The sequence below is a fragment of the Lipophrys pholis genome, assembly GCF_963383615.2.
Source record: "Lipophrys pholis genome assembly, chromosome: 4".
Classification (NCBI taxonomy): Eukaryota; Metazoa; Chordata; class Actinopteri; order Blenniiformes; family Blenniidae; genus Lipophrys; species Lipophrys pholis.
This window is the reverse complement of record NC_137637.1, coordinates 12,703,973-12,727,982: the sequence shown is the minus strand read 5'-3', so window position 1 is coordinate 12,727,982 and position 24,010 is coordinate 12,703,973. Positions and strand designations below refer to the sequence as shown.

The window sequence follows — 24,010 nt, the reverse complement described above, 5'->3', positions numbered from 1 at the left end:
CCAATTTCATCATGATTGTTTTGTTACTAATGAATAACTATTCTGTAATGAATACATATTCTGTTTTTATCATTTCATTTTTGACCATCAAGCTTCCAGGAAGCAAGCACTGGATGAGGCAATAATCAACTTCACCATCAAGGACAGCCAACCCCTAAGCCTCGTGGAGCATGAGGGGTTCAGGGAACTTATTGCGGTCCTTGAGCGGTCGTATGTTTTGCCAACCAGAAAGGTTTGTACTGAAAATGTCTGGAGAAGTTGTCGAAATATTTCATTAATTTAGTATTTAATGACATATTTTGATATACCCCCGGCTAGCTCAGTTGGTAGAGCATGAGACTCACAATCTCAGGGTAGTGGGCTCACTTCCCGTGGGCTCACCACCTGCAGGAAGGTTCTTAAATGGTGCATTGTGATCTGGGTGACAGTGCTCAGACTGTCACCCCCGCGACCCGGAAACGGATAAGCGGAAGAAAATGAATGAATGAATTTTGATATACTTTTGTTTTAATTCTCAGACGGTCAAAGAAATCGACAAAATATGAGGAGGAACAAGACCGAGTGAACAAGGAAGTACGGCAGGCTGTGGCAGTGAGTCTAACAGCCGACATGTGGACTTCTGTGAACATGGAGGCTTACTTGGCCCTGACCTTTCACTACACTAATGAGAACATGCAGTTGTGTACATCTGTGTTGGGTGTGCAATACTTTCCACAAAGTCACACTGCTGACAATCTGGGCCAAGTCGAAAGGGGTATGATGGATGACTGGGCCATAACTAATAAAGTAAAGTGTCTGGTGACCCACGCAGCTCCAAACATGATTTCTTCTGTAAAAAGTCTCCAAATTCGGCATTTAATTTGCACTGCACATCCTTTAAATTTAACCATGAAGAAATCATGGGATCAAATTCCTGCACTTATATCAATTAGGCAAATAGTCCCAATACTTCAGATCAAGCACCACAGGCAAAGAGAAGCTCGCTCAAGTGCAGCAACAGATAGGACGGCCAACCCTGAAACTTATCAATGAAGTACCAAGACGATGGAACAGCACATTTCAGATGCTGGCAAGGCTCAATGATGAGAAAGAACCAGTGTGGATATCTCTCGCCTCGCTAAACACCGACATAACTCCACTAAGCGCTGATGAGTTCTCCACCATCGGAGAAACACTTCTTATTCTTGCTCCATTCCATCAAGCTACAGTGGAGTTGTCTGGGGGAAAAATAGAGTTTCAGGATCAAAGGTCATCTCGATGATGAGAATGCTATATCACACACTTGAGCGTAACACTTCAAATTTGCACCCCCAGGCAGCCATACACCTCCATGAACACCTGAGGTGACGAGTCACAGACACTGCTTCCAATCTGGAGTCATTAAGTGCGTTGACCCTATCAACACTCCTTGTTCCCAGATTTAAATCACTCGGTTTCAGAAGCTCCTCAAAGTGCAATGAAGCAGTCACCAGGCTGAAATGTGCGGCCGTAATTGGGCGCACATCAACTGAGCCCGGACCGTCTTCACAACCGACATCAGCACCGACTTCAGGCATGTTATTATTATTATTTTTTTTTTTTATCAGTTTATTTTTGCATTGATTTGCTTGCAAATTATGTACTGATTTGTAGTCGACTAAAATTAAAATGCCACTTTGTTGCTTTTTAGATGACCTTTGCTTCAAAGAAACGGAAGTGGCTCAAGGCAAAGACATTGGAAAAAGAAATTTTTTTGAATAAAAATTTCTGAAAAAAACTTCTCTCTGTCTTAAAGACAAGTGCTTAAGCAACAACACATTCACAACGCTCTCACTTTGATTTTCACGTTATGACAGACATTCACATTATTGACGGCAAATTTTCAATATATCAATTACATTTTTAACTTAGATTAGCATATAAGAAAGTACAACATTAAATACAATCACTCAAATAATGTAGTCGTATATACTAGGTCATTGAATCAGTAGGTAAGTTGAGCCTGTCAACAAGGTTGCTTGCAATTATGTTTAAGATCCAGCAGGTGTCAGTATTTAATGACACAGGCCAGTACCGACACTATCGATAAAGTTCAGGCAATGTCCCACAGTGCATCACAAGGCCTCATCGACCCATCACTACCCACCACCCCTACACCACCCCATCCACCTACACCCACACCACCCCATCCACCAACACCGACCACAGAGACGTCACTGATCCACCAAGATGTACCTTTTGCACTTTCTGCATTTTCCCATTTCTCCAATCTCCCGCTGCTCCTTTCAGGAGGTTTATCCGATACCAGGGCAGTACATTTCTGATCTGCAGTCACGGGCCTGTTCAGTGTGTATTTACGCTGAGCTTTACCTTAAGTGATGTTATTCTTCCACATTAAAGCTCTCATTACTTTTGTCCCCCTTATTCACTGTCCAGTGAGGTGGAAAGCCCTCCCGGAATTACTGGCTCCTCAGGCATTGTGTTTAAAATTTCTGAAAATCACACTATTTATACAGTATGGTGTCTCTATGTCTGCATGAAGCCATACTTTGAAGCTCGGGACTTCTACAGCTGAAGCCTGTGAGTTCAGTTTGTCTTGGGGCAACCCTGAAAAAGGAAGAGAGGAGGACAGACATACAGTATGATACTGTAGGTGCCATTTTATTAATCTGTGGTCTGATGAGTGTGTTGCATTTCTCTTGAGTCACTGCACTCACTATTGTAGTGGAAACTGTAATTCTAGGAGGATCGATAATTGCTTAAACATGACACTCAACAAAAGCCTATTGACATTATTGCTGACGTGGACAAAAGTCAACTGAAACTGGAATGCACTCAAGAGCAGCATCTCAGCCACAGCACAGCCACAACAGTCATATGATTTGTGAAGACAAGAATAAACAAAAATAATAACAATCCTCAGACTTTTAGGAGGGTAAACCATCCCTCACTGAGCCGCACACTCCGCAAACATGAAACCAGAACCACTGCAACAAGAAACCAAGACAGCGTGATACAGGGTGACACACTGTGAAAACAAACCATAAAGACACAGGGTCTGATAAATTACGACACAAAACAACAGGACTATGGCAATTGTGTTGTGCGCTTTGTTCCTTACTAAAGAGCTGTTTTCACCTCCTCCCACCCAATAACATTTCACGAGATCCAGAAAAAACGTATCTTCTGAATGGATAACACAACTTCCAAACTTTAATGTATAGTTTAGCAATCTGAACCACACTGTAGTTTGTGTTGCATTTAGGAAATAATAAAAAAAAAAACCCACAGAATAAGAATCACTGATATTTTCAGTTGAGCAGTTTCAACACTCATCATCCTTTGGCTACAGCGTGGCTGACTACAGCTTTCCTCCATCCAGCCCTGCCTCCTGCTAGTTTAGATTATCTTGTCTGATGCCAGCGTTCCTTCCTCAAGTCGCTCCTGCACACATCTGAGGATTAGAGCTGGCTGTCTGACAAGCAGGCGTGGGGATGTACGTGGAACCGTTTCCAAAGAAGGCAAGCTGACTTTACACAAGAAATCGGTTTCCCAGTGTTTCATAGACTTCTGCTTCAGATTCTTTACGTACACTTGATTGCCAGTATGATGAAGTGGTGATAGAGTTGATCTTAATGTTGCACCTATCAATGTGAGGCCCTGTTTACGCGTTTAAACGTTTCAAGAGAAAATGCATAAATTTTCTTTCTTTTCGTTTCAGAAATGTTTCACATTTACATGGCAACGTTTCGAAAACGATGTTCATTTCCACGGAAACATCAGAAACACTGAAAACTGTAATTTTAATGTAGGGCCACTAGTGGGTGCTGTTTGTTTCTGTAATGACACCACACACGTGCACGGAGAACAATTCACTATAAACAACAATGGGGAGTACACAGACATTCATATGGACAGAGGACCAAGTTGAATTGCTATTACGATGACTTTCAGCTCTCAAACTACCAAGTCTCAGGAGAGTATGGACTGGGAGTCATGACACTCTGGAGGCAAACATTGTGGTTAAATCAACTTGTGCATGTGCAGAAGAATTATTTACCAAGGCTGCAGGGCGCATGCACAGTGGCAGCGTTTCTGCCGTCTCCAAGGAGACGGGCCCGAGCGTTTTCAAAAAAGTTACATTTTGCCCCGTTTCCTTGGAGGCTGAGTCGCAGCATTTCCAAAAAGTTCCATTTTCAGCCAAACATTAAAAAAAGTTCCCCAGAGATGAAAATGTGGAGAAGAATAAGTCACCAACGAGAATCAGTTGAAGGTGGATCCATATGAAAGTATTCCTTGTAGTGGAAAGGTGCTGTGAAGTATTTCCAAGCACCACTGGCGGCTGACCTGCAGTTAGAAACACTGTCGTCTGCATGTCTGGCCAGCAGCTTGTGCTGCAGACACGCATGCAAAGAACAGGACAATGTAAACGTTCAAGCCCCTCTTTATTTACTGTGAATTTAAAGTCTCTTCGTTGACTATTATGTATAAAAACAAGGTTTTCAAAATATCAATATTGTACCATTTGTTGTTTTTTTTTGTTTTATTGTAAAGACTTTATGCAAATATCCCTGAAAGTTGCTTATCTACCTCTTGATAAAGCGGCAGAGCTCCAGCTTCCAAAATGTGGCATATGGGTAAAAGAAATGGCCCAACATTGATTTTCTTACTTGGTAAGTAATGTACTTGGTGTTGGAGTAAAGTTTGGATCAAGTACAAACAACACTGTCACCTCTTTCATCAGGGTGGCTGGGAATTTCAACCAATTGTTCTATAACTGCACAAATCCCTCCCAGTGTCTAAACGCAATAAGGCAATCAACCGTCTGGCCAGATCCAATTATTTTTAAATCCATTTGATAAACTTTAGTATTGCTTTTTTTTGTTGTACTGAATTATGTTATATTCCACCATTTTTGTATCTTTGCTGATGTTACGAAACTCTTCACAGAAGTTTGAAAGTTATGAGCAATCAAACATGCAGACATTTGTTAAAGCAAATTTTATTGAGGTAAAATTCTTCTGTTCAAGATCAAAAAATGTATAATAATTATAAACAAAAAAAGCAAAATCAACCGGTCATCATTTCAACCCTGAATATGACTTCAGATCTTAAAATTCCACTGAAGCATTTTCAATGCAATATAGTAAAAGGAATAGATTGGATTAGTCAAAGTAATCTTTCAGAAGGTACTACTCGGTGTGTTATTGATCCCAAGTTTGGGAGTTTTACTAGTGTGAGAACTCAGCAAAACTCAGCCAGATGATCCAATGATGAAGTGACTAAAGTGCATTGCTCTCTCATCTCCTCACGGCCACCAGGATCACCTTTATGAACTGATTTGAATGAGGCCACCTGATTGGTTTGTTTTGTTATTTGTCCACTCTCACCATATTTGGTCCAAATATCCATCCGTGAGAGAAGAAGCCCTCCTGGGTTTATTCACTCGTTACAGGCAGCGTCTTTAAAATGATTCTGCATGAAGCCATACTGTGAAGCCCAGGAAATCTGTGGGTTCAGTCGGTCTTGGAGCAACCCTGAAAAGAGATGAGAAATCAGTGATCCCCAAACACAACAAGGCTTCTCAGGCTGGAGTCTGGACATATTGGAAAAGCCATTTTAATCACCTGTGGCCTGACGAGTGTGTTGTATTTCTCCGGAGTCTCTGCACTCATTATTGTGGTGTAAACTGTATCTCTAGGAGGTTATCAGGACAGGTACAAGCAGATACAATCAATTCGGATTACAATGTAGGAACTTTCTGAAAAAAATAAATAAATAAATGTTTGTAAGAAATATGCCACATAGCCATGTCTGAATCTGAGCTTTCAGATTTCAATATGGCATTTCTCGCTGTGCTGCTTAAGCATGTCTTCAACAGAAGCCTACTGACATTATTGCTGAAGTGGACTAAAGTGAGCCGACACAGGTCCGCACCCACGAGCTGCATCTCAGCCACAGCATCAGTCATGTGACTGGTAAAGTCAACAATGAGTAAATCAGAATTCCTCCTTACCCATTACACACTGGATACAGTGACAAAACCTGCAGGGTGAGACTGCGTTAGAAAACCAGAGAGACTTGCAGGAGGTAAACAATTCTTCGCACGCGGCTCATCAAGGCCATACTTGCCTTGAAAAGCGTGTCAGAGTTGATGTGTTCTTGTCCGGTAGCATTCAGTGCTTTGTTGGCTGCTTCTCTAAGAAACAAACCAAGAGAGCAGCAGTGTCAAAATGGGCCCTTTTGTACCTCTAGCGTGGCTCAAGGAGTGTGGACTGGAACTGCTGTAAACGCAGTTGAAATATTTTACTTGAGTTCAATGAGGCGAGCAAGGTTTAGTAAATCAGGCACACTCAGACGTGGATAAAAGATTGTAGATCAGGGGTGACAAATACATCTTTGTTCAGACAGATAAAGTAGTGCCTTGATAACCTGAAACCGCCAGATTAAAACCACTGGGCACAAAGCTAGACTTTAAGCTGTATGTAGACATCAGCTACAAGATAAAAGAGCTAAATAAACCAAAATTGTTTTTATGAGGCATTCAGGAAATCAAAAACAACTGTTGACAATCACTGACATTTTACCTGTTTTTCATCTGTTTGTGTGTTATATTATATAATAATATTCTCGTTTGCACATCAAACATTTAGTTAAACAAGCATAAAAAGGTGGCTCTGTCCACATGAAGTTAAATCTTCTTTTTCTCCATTTCTCCATTTTTATCCTTTTGAATTCATCTCATCTTACCAAAGGCTGCAGTCAGAAAAGGTATTCAATTTGCCAAGAGTCTACTTTTGTACAAAAAACAAGAAATTCTGTTTTCAAACATGTAGTTTTGTATATTTGGGGGATTTAATAAAAAACAACTTTTTTAATATTTAGCATTGTCTTGATAAGCTGAACTGAAGTTTTGAACCAAGATATTTTAATGAAGAGGACCCAAAATGTTTTCATAAGAGATGTGCCAGCGGTTTGTTTTGACACTTGATTTGGATTTTGCGGATTAACCTCACCCTAACCATGGATCCATACAGCTTCATCCAACTTAAAATTGCTGATAGGTGGAGCTGATACACATAGTCACCATCACACCGACAGGCAATGTATGTTCACTTATTAACCTGAGATACATCCAACTGCAACTGTGGGTTTGAAATGAATCCTAATTGGAAAAGACGATTAATTATGCTGGATTGGTTTCCTCGGCAGCAGGTCAGAAAAGGCACTAAGCAGTGTCAGAAAGACTAGTAGGGAGGTTGTGGGAGTTCAACAGTGCACAGGAATGGATTTGTACAACAGGGAAATAATCAGGAAGGCTCATGTCATCCTTTCCGACATGATAAGTTCCAGTCTTTTGGCTCAGACTTCTTGGTACGAAGGGCAACAGGTACAAGAACTCCTTTGCCCCTCAAGCATTTCCTTTCTGAATTCACGACAGGGTAGGAGGACTCGTATCTAAGTTAATATTATGTGGCTTCACCCAGGTGGCCAGGAACTTCTAATATGCACGAATCGTACTTGAACGACGCTGCACTTTAGAGCTGACAGGCTGGTGGCGCCGACGTATTTCAGTATATCTTACGATTCTTCTTAGTTCTTGATACTGATGATTTTTAAATGTAGAGTGGCTCACCTTCGATGGTCCCTGGCTGGAGGAGGAAGCCAGTGGTCAAAGTTCGTCTCCACTCTGTACCACCTGAAACACATTGACTCAAACTCAAGACGCACCATAAGACAGTCGCTTCTCCTCAGGTCTTTTCAAGTTTCCTACCCGCCATTAACAGGATCCAGTGGCCAGATGTCAGCGGGGCCTTTTCGATCTCTGGTGATGACGACTCCTTCGCCTGGTTGCACCCCGCCTACGATGTAATATACCCCTGTGATGAGGGGGACTTTTGACAGACGCATCACTGCGTCCTGAAAGTCCTCCGCTTCCTCCAGGGTCTGCATGGTTAGCTTACAGTTAGTTTCACTTCCACTACACTGCAGATGTTTTGGATACTGCGGCTTCTGTGAGAGCCTCACCTCCCTCACCAGCCAGCTGACGGGGGATCTCCTGTACAGGATGGCAGACACAATGTTCTTCCACCAGTTCCACAAGCGCTCGGAGCCTAATCGACACGTTTAGCTTAGAGATTTGAAAGCAACAAAAACCTTCTCCGAGAGGCGAGCAATCTCACCTCGCTGGTCACCAGAGACTGTAAACTTGTTCGGACTCTGCCCGGTCCACAAGCCTACGTAGCCCGCAAACGATGTCCCACTGTAAGCCACCTGATATGGAAAAATTGGTTCTGAACCTCTGTCATCACAAGATGATTGATAATGCTTGCACATCCAGTTGGATGAAAAGACCATTCAAATCTTTGGAATGCACACGTTACCTCTCCCTTCTTGAGGAAGAATATGTTGATGGTCAGATTCCTCAGAATAGAATGTGGATAATCAAGATTCCTGCCGTGGTACAAGTGGCCATCTTTGTCCTGAGCTATGATGCTAGTGCAAAACCTAGAAACGTACGGAGTTTGTTAGTGTACATGAGCGGGGATTTACTTTGTTTGAGCACACTGTTCAGACGTTGTGGGTCTTTGCAAAGCCGTAACATTGTGACTGCACACAGGTGAAGTCACGGCCGTTGTCATGGTGTTGCCACCAAAGACAACCTGTGATAAAATTCAAATGTTCGGGGAGATGGTGACAGCTGCTGCGACTTACTAACTAACCAATAGAAATGCAGTATGAAATGATGTACTGATCAAATAGATGCTGTGCGGCAACATGTCAAAGCGCGTGAGACGTGAACAAAAACTTTTGGGGGGGATTTTTCTCCAAACACAACTGCCACAGGGGCGAGGGATCCGTGCATGTTTTGCTGGTTTCTTTTTCGTGAATGGATGGCGAACGCTTCTGATGTTTAATTTTTCTGCTGTCACATCAACTCGTGTACATCGTGGGCTGCCTTTTGAAAACAATGTTTGTTTACATGGAATAGCAGAAGCACTAAAAACAATGCAGTTTTCATGTTGGGCCACTAGTGGTTGCTGTTGGTTGTTTTTGTAATGAAACCACACACATGCGCAGAAAGAACAATACACTATAAACATTCACAATGGTGAGTAAATGGCAGAAGAACTATTTACTACGCCTGTATTGTGCACACACAGCAACAATCTTTCAGAAAACATGTGGTTTTTTCCTAAGGTTTTATTTTAGTGGCTCCGAGCGACATTGTCGTGTATACAGAGACACAAAATGCAACAAAAGTCTTGATTTTTCACTTGAAAATGTTGTCGTGAAAAAAGGGGCGTAGCATTCAACATCTGTTTATTATGGCGCCTGTTACTGTATCAAATACACCACAAAGCAAGTGGACATTTTGTCCCCAAGTGATTTGTTAAGTGTAACAATTTAAGGAAAATTGACAAGAGCCAACTTATGACTGGATGAAAGCATGAATAAAGCATCTCCTGTGGGGGGGTTCTCAGTCTACAGTAACCCAACGTACATTTCCGCCACAGAGGTCTCAGTACATTCAAATTTATACGTACGCGGTCACTTCATAGGCAAAGTTGAGCATGATGATATCAGACAGCTCTCCTCCAAAGAGTGAGGCCAAGCCACGGATCTCCCCCGCGTAAGGCTGAGGGATGTAGTTCTCCAGGGATTCCACAACCGGGGTGAGTGCATGGTGCACCCATTTTGGAATGGTAGAACTGGAGAAACACAAGGTTCGATGTTAGTATGTCGTTCCCTTCAGCACCATGGGAAACTGGTTGAACCCTGAAGTTTCAATCTGTGTAATTGTACAATTATTACACCTTTCAGTACTTTCAAAAACACAAAGTAATACTGAAGGAGTTTCACATTGTTCAGATATGCACATCGAACTTACCGATAGTTTAACTTAGACTATTCTCATTGGCCCTTAATATAACAAATAAAGTAACTAAGAACAAATCCTTACTTATAATGTATCGTAGGATGACAGTTATTCTAAGTGGCGTTTGAACACATTGATTATAATGGCATCAAATGACTTCAGTACCTAAGCCCTGTTTATACATCAACGTTTCAATTGAAAAAGCATTGTTTTTGCATTTTCACTTCGGAAAAGTTTTCTGTTTACACAACAACCTTTTGAAAACAATTTTGTTTACATGAAAATGACAGAAATGCTGAAAATGATGTGGTTTTAAACAACACGCGGTAAAGATTAACAATGGGGACCAAGTTGGATTGTTATAACGGTGACTGACATCTATAAAAGTACCAAGTCCCAGGAGACCATGGAGTGGGAGTCATGACACTCTGGAGGCAAACATTGTTGTTATTGTCCGTCTACTTGTGCATGTGCAGAAGAACTATTTACTATGGCTGTGGTGAGGATGCACATTAGCAGCATTACAGAAAAGTTGCGTTTCCCCCCGTTTACACAGGGTGTAAACAGTGTAGAAGTGTTTTTGAGAAGTTTGACTTTGAAAGCCATTTTCAAATAGTTGCGTTTTCAGTGGCTTTGAGCACCGTTGTCGAGTGAATAGACACCGAACTTGAACAAGTTATTGTGTAAACAGGGGGAAAAAACCTGCCCTTAAATAGAATCCATAATCTAGTGAGGATGACATTTTACAGCCCCCACAGTGATCATATTTATCTGATCCAACTTTTAATTTGACCTTTAAATGTTTACAGTTTTCACAGATCATTTTTATAGCTGAATCTTGTGACCGTTAAACTGAATTTTCGTTAAAAGCTCATAAAGGTCAGTTTGCGCCATTCAATGTCTGCTGAACAGAAAACTCTTTCAGAAGCAACAAGTTGCCCAAATGGCAACAGCAACATCAAAGAAGCATTCTGGCAAAATATATGCGTTTTTTAACGCTTCTGGATTAACACTAAAGGGTAACAAGTTAGTAACGTTGTCCTATGTAGCACCTAATGGCTTTACGCCACTGGTAAATATAATGTAAGTCATTTTTAACTTAGAATAGAATTAATTCAACTGAATTAACCAAAGAGATACAGTTACAAAAGTACTGTGTTGATAATATAACTGTGCTTGAACAATTCTATTACAAAGGTTGCCTCCTCCCCCCTCCTCTGCCCCACAATGGTCTGGACTGTCCCTGCACACACTGGCACACAGTGGGACTGACCTTGGATCGGTGGAAGTGATGGGGGATGGAGGGGGGGCATGAAACAGATAAACAGAAGAAAACAGATCATCAGGGAGTTGAGTTACTCTGTTGTGAAATGTTGATCTAAAACATAGTCTGAAAGGAGTTTCAGTGCACTGTTAATCTTTGTATTGTGTTAAAGGTCAAAGGCTTCATGGCCTGACACAGGCTCAACAATTTTGTGGATTTGTTCTATTGAGGATTCGTTCTGTTGGGAATCTTGCATTTATTTAGAGATTTATATTACTACAAGGCATCGTAGCAGAGATATAATCAATAGCACTTATTGAATGAGCACATGCAGTAAATTTCATTTGAAAAGATGAACTCAAACTATCCTCATGATATTCAGTTGCTGAAATAAGAAAGCGATACACATATCCGATATACATGGCCACTTTTATACAGTGCAATTAATTTAGTAAAAGAGCCACATGAAAAGAAACCCATGCACACATGAGGAAAACATGAAAACCCTGGCCAGTATGTGAAGCCACTACTTTCTTATACAGCTCAAATATGTCAACATGCAGTACATCTTAGTGTAAAGCAGTATCTATCTGTTATCTTTTCCTTTGGAAAATTAAATCTATCTATAAATCATTGTTTTGATGTCCATTTATTTTAACCTTTTCCATAAAGCTGATCTGAAGTCCAACCGTTTTGGAGACACCATTCAGATGCAACGCACTTCAGTGTTTTACAAGGAAATAAAGAAAATACATTAAAATAGAGTGATTCAGGAAAGGATAAAAAGGAGACAAATAGATAAAAAAAACTTTATTGAGAAAAATGTAATAAGTCAAATCTATTGTTTAATGGAAAGCTTGAGAAGTGAGTGTGTGAGTCAGAAGTTTGTTCCACAGGTGAGGAGCATAGGAACTAAAAGCTGCTTCACCTTGTTTCTTCTAACTCTGGGAATATTTAGTGAACCTCTTCCTGAGGACCTCAGGAATGTTTCATATTCTACTAGTAAATCTGAGATGTATTCAAAGCCCATTCAAATCTTTAGAGACCAGAAGTAAGACTGTGAAGACGCACATGGCAAAATGGAAAAAGATATGCATAAAATGCACACTTAAAGAAATAAAAAAGTCTGAACTTTCAAACAAGTTACTGCATGCAGATTACACCTGTATATAAAGTTTGATTATAAGGGTGAATCCACTGATAGGAGATGCTAATCTTAACATTATTACCGAGGTAACTCCTCTAACTCTGAATTAATTAAATTAATAAACACGTTTCGACACACCACTTCAATTTTTTCCAGTGTATGTAACCAGTTTATACTATCCACCCGAAAAAGTTTAGAAAAATATTGTTGTTCATTGTCCTCCCCCCCGCAACAGTAATATGGAATCTTCCCAAGTCACACGCAAAGTTAAATTACCTTCTAAACCTTCTTATATGGTGTGTAAATAGTGCGTCACACCTGTGAACCTATTAAAATGTGTAATTTAACATGACGAGTGTTTGAAAAACTTGCTCAACAAAAAAAGGGGGCGTGTGGAGAACTTACTCAATCACCTCCGCGGCGGCTGCTTTCAGGTAGTTGACGTCGAAATCCTGCAGCAGAGGTTTCCAGCGCACCTCCGGCTCTTCGTCCAGGCTGATGTTCACCGCGGGCGGAGCGAACGGAGCCCGGAAACAGGCTCCGGGTCCCGGTGCCAACAACAGCAGTAGTAGCGGCCGCAGCAGCAGCGACGCCCCAGCCCACAACATCACTGCCGACCGGCTCCCACAAGTATCCAGCCGGACTGTCACCAGTCACCACACGGGGCAGAGTCCACCGGGACACCGAGGAGGAACCAGCGCAACACTTCCGCGTTAGGATTTCCAAAATAAAACCAACCTGCACAGTCAACATTAGAGGCGGATTATAATCCGGACTATAATGTGTAATAACTCTGAAGTTACTGAAAGTGAGTGTTTGAGTAATGTTGGAGTTTTGCATTTTGAAAGTCTCTAGTGTGGGTAACTTTATTATGATCGTGCAAGAAGGTCAAGGGGTCAAATTCAGACAGGCTTTTCTGTGTGGAGTTTGAATGTTTTCTCCGTGCACCCATGTGTTTTAATCAAATACTGTATGTGGCAGGATCGCCTCTGTGGCCACCGTCGGGTTCACCCACAGAGGCGTGGAGTCAGGACTGCAGTTCTCCATACTTTTATTAAACTAAAGCATAAACAAGTCTTAAAACAAACACTCAGACACTACTGCCTCTCTCAGGCTCTTCTGTGTGTCTCTGTGTTCAGTCCCGCCATAGTTATGTAACACAAAGTTTTAAGGTCGATTCCTTAGTTACTTCATGACGATATCTACTGATCTGTTGACCCTTTTATACTACTGTTTATGTAATTGGATGTTCTGGGTTTTTTTTTTTTTGTTTTGTTTTTTACATGTTCGAAATAAAAACTTCAAATCAAATCAAATCTGTTGACGCTATCATGCTCCTGTGGTTGAGACTTTCTTGGAAGCCACTCCCTCTCTGCCTTCCTCACTGACTCTTTTTCACTGGCATTACTATTTCCTGGAAGAACCAACACATTATTGGAACGACCAATTCAAGCGGCAATGCTCTAATGGAGCACATCTTTTTTTCCAATAAATAATGAAGTTGCTTTTGCTGTCTGGAAATGGGACACTTATACAACTTTAGGGGTAAAAAAACAGAACGAAAAGATGAATTCTCAATAAGTTGAGGGATATCAACCCAATCACTGGGAGCATTATTCCCATAAAGTCAACCATTTGTTTTATAACTTGAGAGAAGTGGGACACTAACCACAGCTCATTCTTTAGCTCTGCACTGGGCTCATTGCTTTATAAATGAGATGATGATTTGTCATCAGTATGTCCTGATACCAACATTATATTGTATGAAAAAAGTACATCAATTTGTAAAGATGTCAAAATGACACAAGAATGGAGTTCTATACCAGCCATTGCTTGAGCACTGATCATATGTGCTCTAGATGAAACAAGGCTCATTTGAAAGAAATAGCAGTCAGCTTGCTATCTGCTGTTCTTGCTTTTGTCAGTCTGTCCTCGTGTACATGCATTTTCGCTTTGTCAGTGTGTCCTACTCTTCAATCCATCCCCCATCTTCTCTTCCACTATATCCTTCTCCCGGTCGTGGGGTGCTGACAGGAGGCAGGAGACACTCTGGGCAGGTCAACAGTTCATCACAAGATAAAAACACACTCCCACAGTCACACATATGGGCAATTTAGAGGAAACATATAATCACACATGCATGCATTTCAAAGGAAACCTGTAAAAAAAAACAAAAAACTGTGAAGAACATGCAAACTACACAAAGAAAGGCCCATCTTGGATTTGAATGCAAATTTGTCTGACTTTGGTGCTATAAATCTTTTTATGGTAATGTAATCTGTTTCCACTGAGAAGCTAGTGTGTGGTGTGTTTTGCCACTGAAAAGAGGAAGAGCAAAACACTGAAGTGAAAGATGAAGAAGCACCGCATGACAATCAGAGGGAACTGTTTATAGACGAATGAGAGAAGTTTTTTTTTTTTTTTTTTTTTTAATGGTCAAGACTTTACATAACAAGTAATCAGCACTCCACACATCACATCAAGCGTTTGATTCCTCAGCCACAGGCTACAGTTTATCAGTGCCCCTCGAAACAGAGTCACCACCTTATTTCTGCATGTGGGTCCAGTTCATTCCTGAGTGTGACAGTGAGAGTGCGTGACTGTCTGTCTCTCTGTTTTTGTCTTGTGATGGACTGGAGACCTGTCCAGAATGGACCGTTCCTTCACTCACTATTAGATGTAGAAGATACAGAAGATAGTTGTATCGCTGGACTAAATAGATTTAAAGAAATAATTCATCAGTAGTTGCCATATTGCAGTTTGGCTTTCTGTCTGTCAATGTGCACTGCTCCTGTCAGATGAATCAGGTATATAAAGCTTTTTAGTTGTGATCAGCAGCCTTTTCTCCAATTATATAACCGCTTTAGGAAGTCATTGTATAGCATGGTTTCACATGGAAAACAGGAAGAGCCCAACAATGAATTCAAATCCGCAGAACCACCTCATGGCGTCAAGAGAAACTGCTTTTGTGGATGATAGATGTTGTGTTTTTTGTTATTTCATCATACATGAAGTATTCTGGTGGTCAGGATTATTCTTGCCTCTTAGCCACAGTTCAGGAACATGGTTTTGAGGATATTTCATGACTCTCAATGGCCCTTCTGTGTGAATGTGACTGTCTGTGATTGGCCAGTGAAAGTGATTCCACAGAGTGCGGTGTAGTGTGAGCAGTCAGACCCATTGTTTTTAGACCAAAGCAAGTATCCAACAGCTCTGACGTGAACATTTGTTATGTTCTCCACATGTGATCAAGCTTTTGCTGTTAGATGCCAGACTTTGTGGGAAGTCCCCAGGCTTCTTGTAAATCCTAACTAATTATCTTTGGTTTGATCAAACTGCATTTATGTATTGTAGTATATTCTTTATTCTGACAATTTGTGTTCATATTTCCCAATATCATGTGATACGATTCAATATGATACAATTAATGGCAATATGAAGCAATATAATACAGTATGATCCATCCATCCATCCATCCATCCATCCATCCATCCATCCATCCATCCATCCATCCATCCATCCATCCATCCGTCCATTTTCTCCCGCTAATCCATTTCTGGGTCGCGGGGGTGGCAGTCTGAGCACCGTCACCCAGATCATGTTGCACCCATTAAGAACCTTTCCTGCGGGTGGTGAGCCCACGGGAAATACAGTATGATATGATGTGATATGTTGAGGTGCAATGTGATGCAATTTGATACGATATGATATAATACGGTATGTTGCGATGCGAGGCAATATGTTGTGGTGTGGTGAGATGCGTTGCAATACGATATGATACGATAAGTTGTGTTGCATTGCGATAACGTGATACGTTGGGATGTAATGTGCTACAATACAATGCAATGCGATATGATGCGATGCCATGCCATGCCATGCCATGTTATACGATGTGATATGATGCGATACGATGCCATGTTATACGATGCAATGCCATGTTATATGATGCGTTACCATGCGTTACCATGCGTTACCATGTGTTACGATGCGTTACGATGCGATACGAAGCGATACGATGCAATGCCATGTTATACGATGCGTTACGATGCGATACGATGCAATGCCATGTTATACGATGCGTTACGATGCGATACGATGCAATGCCATGTTATACGATGCGTTACGATGCGATACGATGCAATGCTATGTCATACGATGCGTTACGATGCGATACGATGCAATGCCATGTTATACGATGCGTTACGATGCGATACGATGCAATGCCGTGTTATACGATGCGTTCCGATGCGTTACGATGCGATGCCATGTTATACGATGGGTTACGATGCGTTACGATGCGATGCCATGGGATACGATGCGATACGATGCGATACGATGCGATGCGATGCCATGTTATACGATGTTATACAATGTGATACGATGTTATACGATGTGATACGATGCGATACGATGTGATACGATGCGATACGATGCGATGCCATGTTATACGATGTTATACGATGTGATACGATGTGATACGATGCGATACGATGCGATACGATGCGATGCCATGTTATACGATGTGATATGATGCGATACGATGTGATACGATGTGATACGATGTGATACGATGCGATACGATGCGATGCCATGTTATACGATGCGATACGATGCGATACGATGCGATATGATGCGATACGATGCGATACGATGCGATACGATACGATATGATGCCATGCCATGTTATACGATCTGATACGATGCGATACGATGTGTTACGATGCGATACGATACGATGCAATACCATGTTATACGATGTTATACGATGCGATTCGATGTGATACGATGCGATACGATGTGATACGATGCGATACGATGCAATGCCATGTTATACGATGTTATACAATGTGATACGATGCGATGCGATACGATGCGATGCCATGTTATACGATGTTATACGATGCGATACGATGCGATGCCATGTTATACGATGTGATACGATGCGATGCCATGTTATACGATGTGATACGATGCGATAAGATGCGATGCCATGTTATACGATGTTATACAATGTGATACGATGCGATATGATGCAATACGATGCGATACGATGCAATGCCATGTTATACGATGTTATACAATGTGATACGATACGATGCGATGCGATACGATGCGATGCCATGTTATACGATGTTATACGATGCGATACGATGTGATACGATGCGATACGATGCGATGCCATGTTATACGATGCGATAAGATGTGATGCGATGCGATACGATGTGAAGCGATCAATAAGATACGGAACTGAGCGGTACAGTACAATACCATACAACAATAGTAGATGAGACGGTTCACTTTGTTGTTCCCATGAAGAAACTTCTGGGTAAGTGAAACTGCATTGACAGCTGCATTAGAGAAACATGCAAGAGAATATCTTAGTAGAGTAGCACCAACAGAGACACAATAAAGTGAAGCACAAACATCAGGATATACTCAAGTCTCACAGGTAAAGCTTCACCCTTACAAGGGAAATATGAACACAAATACATTTAATACATTTCATATTTGCAAAACTTGTGCTCTAGAGACAACCACCTCATCCTCAACACCCAGAAGACAAGGGACGTGATTGTGGACGACTATGGTCCCCTCCGTCAGGTATCTCAGCGTAACCCTGACTAGCACCTTCACCTGGTGCACTCGCACCACAGCTGCCATAAGGAAAGCTCACCAGTGGTATGAGGAAGCCGAGGAGAGCAGGACTGGATGTTGACATCATCGGGTCCTTCCACATCTGTAACGGAGAGTGTTCTGACCTTCTGCCTCGACTGTGTGGTGTGGAGGCTGCACGTTGGTAGAGGGTGGTAAAGTCTGCACCATCTGCTGCTGTTTACCAGCTGGTAACCAGAGACATCGACTCGACCCGAAGCAGGGAAAACACCAGCTGCAACCTCTGTGACACCACCAAACTCTCTGACCTCTGCAAGGAAGCTGAACTAGCTAGACTGAAAAACAGCATGTGACCCCCATCACTGAAAAACTCTATATGTTACATTGATAATGTGCTTTATTGCACAACACTTACCTGTCTCTTTACTGTGAAGTTGACACTGTTCTGGTTTCTTGCACCTCTGCATATCCCAGTTCAAACAGTTGCAAGAGTTCTAATCATTGACTTTTGTAAACGTTATTGATCCATTCCTACATGTTTAACCTATTTCATGGAGTGGTGGGCTGCCATTGCTGTGGGATTTGAACCTGTAAACATCAACCATAAGGCCCATTAGCCAAAATGGGCCTGTGTGAGGCTCCAATCCGGCCTGCCAAATCAACAAGCAAATTGTAAAAATGTCAAATAAAACTTTTTGAATAAAAATTAAATAAATGTCTTAAGAGTAGCAGGCAAAACACAACACAACACAACACAACACAACACAACACAACACAACACAACACAACACAACACAACACAAAAACAAAACAACAAAACAACACAATACAACACAACAACACAACAACACAACACAACAAAACACTGAGACCTGAGCTGAAATATTGGTACTGATGCTGCCATGAAAGCGAGCTCCCTCATTGCTATCAAATTAGCCTCAAAGTCATGCTGTCAGAGTGACTTTGTAAAAACATGCATAATGCAACAGCTATACACATTTTTTGTTTGTGGACATTTCATGATATTTTGCAGCAGATATTTTTGTTCAAATTGGAATTATGTTGAGATTGTAGTCATCTTCCATAGTAATTGTTTGGTTTTGTGAAATTGTTGACATTTTCATCATGTATAGCCTACTCTTAGTCACAACAATTACAAGCTTTAAAGCTTACACGTAAAGGTTAATATGACACCAATTTACCACAATTGAAATTGGGCTGTATGTGGCCCCTTAACTTAAATGTGTTTGGGCTATCACTTAGATGAAATTTTATTTTTTATGTTTTCATTTCTGTAAATAGTTACAATTTATATTATTTTTTTCTTTATATATATATATATATATATATATTATTTATTAATACATTATTTATTCTCGTGCACATTGAGATCTGGAAAACTTTCATTGTCATCATGAAATCAGGGGTTCTCAAATATATTAGTCAGTGGGCCACATATAGCTTGAGTAAAACGGTAGCATATTGACTTTTATATAAAACATATTGGCAAATCATAATGTTTTGCTTTGTTAATCAGAAAGTATGCCTATCTTAATATCACTTTATTAAACATTAAGTTGAACTTTTTTAGCAAAGATAAATGTTCATGACATTTTTCTTCATGCTCTGAAACCTTACGTCCACACGGTGGCAGCATTGCAATATTTTTCGACCCCGACTGGGCCTCGGGTTTAAAAAGAAATAGAAGCAGGCATTATTTTGCAGACCAAATTATAAGATACTGATGTGATTACAGGAACTGTGTTCTTCACCCTCCCCCGGGTGTGCAAAAAGTCACTATTTCAACGAATACCACAGAGATAACACTCCGGAAACAACATCGAAATCAAACAGGACAACGAAGACATACGTTCCACCCGATAAATTATGAAAATTATAACCAACTCTCTCTCTCTCTCACACTCACACTCACACTCACACACACACACACACACACACACACACACACACACACACACACACACACACACACACACACACACACACACACACACACACACACACACACACACACACACACACAAACACACAAACACACACTGTTTAGAAGTTTCTCAACTTTTATGGCACAACTCATTTGTTTTCACTGCTTTAACCTGTTTATGTTCCATTTTTGTAAAAAACAAAAAACCAAACCAAACCAAACAAAAGAAATCCCCAATAGTCTTTCATCTTTAAATTAATCTCATGGATTAGTGTCTGTGACTCTTAACATCTATGACAGTAAAAGGCTCTTCCTGTTGAGCTATAAATTACATATAAATAATCAGAAAGACGCTGGATTCTGACATCCCTCGAAGAATTTCTTCAAAGTCCTTTTCAATTTGAAATGTTTACTGCCTGTAATCTAAGACACTCTTATTGATTTACAGAGGCTGTGCCGCTTTATGGGTTATGTAAGTGTTATGTAAGTGTGTGTTGTTATGAGCTGTCAGGTTGGCTCGCTGCAACACATTTAATCCAACAGGCAGTCGAAACACAAATTCCACAGGGAGGGAAAAAAAAAAAGCTTTATTAATATTTTAATATATATCAATAATACTTTATATACAAAATATGTACAACCTTGTGTTACAATTCAAAATAAAAATCCCAAAGTACCTCTGTCTGTACAAAACTATTATTTCTGTTTGAACTTTACATTCACTCTCTTTTGCCGCAGACACAACACTTGAAAGGCAACCACGCCTGCCAACTGTTGTGTCTGCGCTTAAATGAGTAAAGGCAACAGCATGAGCTGAGAAGACCGGGCCTTCAAACTTGACTGGGAACCTGCGCGCACCACCGCAACGCCTTGCCCGGGTGCAGAGCAAAGAAGATGCGACCTCCAACTGTCCGAGGGCAGCTCAACAAACACACTCACGTATCAAAAATAGAGATGTAGAGAAGTAGTATGAGCCAAAAAAAAAAAGAAGAAGAAATATTACAAGACATTACTTCACAGGATCTCTGTCTAAATACACAAATGATGGGTCACGAATGGAAAAAACAAAACAAACAAACAAACAAAAAAAAAAAAGCACATATGGCCACATCACTTGAGTGACACACCTTGTACAGTGACAACGCCCTGAATTCTTGAAACATCATGAAGTCTTGAGTTCCTCCAGCTCCCTACGGTTGGTTGTTTTTTTGGTAACATTCTAGTCTAGACAAAGGTTTGTTGCAGTTACAGGAGTTAGATCCTCCAGTCACAGATCTACAGCAGGTGATAAGGATTCAAGCAGCATCTAAAGGGGGCCTTTGTTCACTCTTTACATTCATTACAGACTGGTGTGTTCGTGTGTGTGTGTGTGTGTGTGCAAAAAGGTTGGTCAAAACCATTTTGGGTTGGGGGGGGGGGGGGGGGGGGGTCTGTCTATCTGTGCCGTACATTCGGGGTTTACCTCTGACATTCAAAGCAAAGAGTCGAGAAAACCAATCTCTTGTACACTCTTTAAACCGACCGTCTTCACAGTGTTTCAGAAGCGTGCAACAGGTGTAATATGAGCCTTCACGCGGGCGCCCCAGGTCGCCCACTAAAAGTCCTGTTTCGGTTCAGGAGCCGACGGCAGATGGTGTCGAGGCGGGTGTGCCGGCGAGCCAAACGACGGCTGTGGCGTGCCAGTGTGTGTGTGTGTGTGTTTACACTCGATTTTACCACGATGAACATTCAGAGGGAGAGATTCTGACAGAAACAGTTCAGTCTTTGGTTTCCAAGTTCAAAGGGGGGACCTGCTTCAAAGCTTTGTGAAGAGCAGGGGAGTCCAGGGGGGTGTGCAGTGGTCCCGGGGAACCTGCCCTCGGGGACATCACCAGAGAGGGGGGCACTGTCTCTGCAGGCAGGCTTGCAGGGGAGCCGCTCATATTGGGGTACATAACCGGCATGCCCCCGGGGTACCAGTACTTCTCCAGCATGGGCAGGTATGCTGCCGCGGCGGCGGCGGCCGGGGGGAGGAGGTAGAAGGGGAGGCAGAACGGCGGCTGGTTGGGTGAGAAGCTCATGTAACTGCCAGGAACTCCCGCTGCGTGACCGGAGAGGACCTCGTCGTCCGAGGAGTCCGACTTTGACTTCTTGGCACGGGGCTCGTCGTCCTCCTCCTTGATGGCGCCGGCCGCCCGCTCAGAGGACGCGGCGTGCTTGAGCTCCCCCTCCCTCCTGTGGCTTTCCGACCACTGCGTTTTGGGCTTTTCGTGCTCTCCGCCGTAGCCACTGTCAGTGTCCGTGTCACTGCCGCTTTGTTCGCTCGTCCCGTGGGGGTAAGTCCTCTGAATGACCGGGACGCAGTTCCTGCCCGGGCCCTCGGACGCCCTCGGGGGCTCTGCCGCGGGCTTCCTCGATTTGTCCGAAGCCGGATGACTGGGTTCTTCCACCTGTTGGTGGTGCATGACTTCGGCTGCTACCTTCTGAATGTGACTGATGACGTGTGACGGGGTCAGATCCCTGCTGCTCTCCTGGCTGGCCAGATAGTGGAGCACCTCTTTGGCGCACAAGTGAAAGCCGGAGCGGAACATCTCCTCGCTGTTCTCAGCACCGTCGCCTCCATAATCACCTGATGGGACGACAAAATAAATGGAATCACGCCGTCGACACAATCCATGGACCAGAAAGAACCGGATCCAAACGTGTGGCTTCGGCTCATTGGGAAGAAACTTACCGATCTGCAAGTCCTTCTGCAGCGCCATGATTTTCTGCTGCTGCTGCTCCAGCAGGGTGCTCAGGGCTTTCACATGCTTGAGAGTGAGCTCCAGCACCACGGCCTTCTCCAAATGACCCAGGGTCTAAAACAGGAAGACCTTTGATAAGCATGTTGATCTTTCTTATGTAACACATTCTGCAGCTGAGCAGAGGCCAAGCTCTGGGGAAGTCATGCAATCCCAGTTCTACAGTCAATTACTAACAAGTTTGAAATCTGAGGTGAAGTAAAACACGACAGCAGTAAAAACTTAAAACCCAAAACACATTAAGGTGCAGCCGAGCTGTTTTCTTTTCTTTTCTTTTTTAAATAGACATCCATACTTTATTTTAGACTTTAAAACTGAATCCAAAAGTTTGGATCGGACAAACGTCGGCAGCAGGACCATGTGGCGTCTCAGATCCTCCTAGTAGTTTACAAACGTGCCATACGCATGAAGATAATGCTCACCGTCAGCTTAAGATGTTCTGGTAATAAATCCTTCAGCTGCGCGATGCACTCGTTAATTCTGTCGCGTCTTTTCTTCTCGATCAGTCGGTGCGGCAGCTTGTACGTTTCCTGGAGAGAGGTGAAAGGGTTCATGTAAGTCTTACACGTGCAGGAGCACTAAAAAAAAAAAAACACCATAAGAATACAAAAAGAACATTATTTACCTTGCTCTCTTCCATGCGCTTCATGTTTCTCCTGGGTTTGTACACATAAATGGGAAAGTCCATTCTTTGGAGAGACAAGATTAAAAAAAAAAAAAGATATCGTTTTATTCGGGGTTCAGAATAAAACACAACAGAAGAGATTAGAATAAATTAGTAGGAATGTTCCTTTTACCCTTGCATGTCAGCTATATCCAGAGAGTTTGGCACACGGGGAGGCGGTGGCTGCGCACTGGTAATCCTCTCCATGTCGCTTTCAAAAAAGAACCGTGTAAACCGAAGAAATAACTTTCAAGAAGAAGAGAAAACGTCCAATCGGATGTCCTTCAAGAATGGTTAAAATCGTGAAACGGCAACATAAAAGAAGGAAAAGTATCTCCGGATATCCAGCGTGCGTGTTTCCCGATGCGAGCTGCGTCTGGAGTGTTGTCACCCTGAGGTGCGCGAGGAGTCTACAGGGAGGCTCCACGCCCGGCGCGGTGTGTGAGAGCGGGGTGGGTTTGTGACTACGTGTTAAATAAACCCTGTGACTGCAGGCACGTCTACACATTCACACACACACACACACACACACACACACACACACACACACACACACACACACACACACACACACACACACACACACACACACACACACACACACACACACACACACACACACACACACACACACACAGAGTCACATGAGGCTCACGTGTTGGACGGCGCTTTCAGCTCCCTCACCCTCCCTCTTTTACGCACACAAATACACACTCGCACACTCGCGCACGCACACCC

At 42.2% G+C, this 24,010-nt stretch overlaps 2 protein-coding genes across 3 annotated transcripts in view; both read right to left on the bottom strand.

Annotated features, from left to right (window-relative positions):
* LOC308108027 (N-acylethanolamine-hydrolyzing acid amidase-like) overlaps nucleotides 1-13,008 on the bottom strand; it is a 14,185-nt gene extending 1,177 nt beyond the window's left edge. Inside the window, exons 1-11 of one of the 2 annotated variants that reach the window (XR_013935261.1) lie at nucleotides 12,676-12,938; nucleotides 9,528-9,692; nucleotides 8,364-8,487; nucleotides 8,163-8,253; nucleotides 8,008-8,093; nucleotides 7,754-7,926; nucleotides 7,616-7,678; nucleotides 6,112-6,178; nucleotides 5,996-6,024; nucleotides 5,607-5,676; nucleotides 5,370-5,516 (exon numbers count right to left, since the gene is read on the bottom strand). Coding sequence is in view for 1 of the 2 variants with exons in the window: in XM_080460687.1 (XP_080316813.1) it covers nucleotides 5,496-5,516; nucleotides 5,607-5,676; nucleotides 5,996-6,024; nucleotides 6,112-6,178; nucleotides 7,616-7,678; nucleotides 7,754-7,926; nucleotides 8,008-8,093; nucleotides 8,163-8,253; nucleotides 8,364-8,487; nucleotides 9,528-9,692; nucleotides 12,676-12,878 (1,092 nt within the window). In the remaining variant the exon portion in view is untranslated. Of the gene's footprint in view, nucleotides 1-4,965; nucleotides 5,517-5,606; nucleotides 5,677-5,995; nucleotides 6,025-6,111; nucleotides 6,179-7,615; nucleotides 7,679-7,753; nucleotides 7,927-8,007; nucleotides 8,094-8,162; nucleotides 8,254-8,363; nucleotides 8,488-9,527; nucleotides 9,693-12,675 lie in introns of those variants that run through there. The other variant, XM_080460687.1, reaches the window with a different exon arrangement.
* Nucleotides 13,009-21,038: 8,030 nt separating this feature from the next.
* bhlhe40 (basic helix-loop-helix family, member e40) lies at nucleotides 21,039-23,721 on the bottom strand. Its single transcript, XM_080461260.1, has 5 exons — nucleotides 23,406-23,721; nucleotides 23,234-23,297; nucleotides 23,031-23,138; nucleotides 22,542-22,665; nucleotides 21,039-22,436 (listed from the first exon to the last, which is right to left on the bottom strand). The coding sequence occupies exons 1-5, from the start codon at nucleotides 23,477-23,479 to the stop codon at nucleotides 21,586-21,588; spliced, it is 1,221 nt and encodes a 406-aa protein (XP_080317386.1). The 5' UTR covers nucleotides 23,480-23,721; the 3' UTR covers nucleotides 21,039-21,585.
* Between the last annotated feature and the right edge of the window lie 289 nt (nucleotides 23,722-24,010).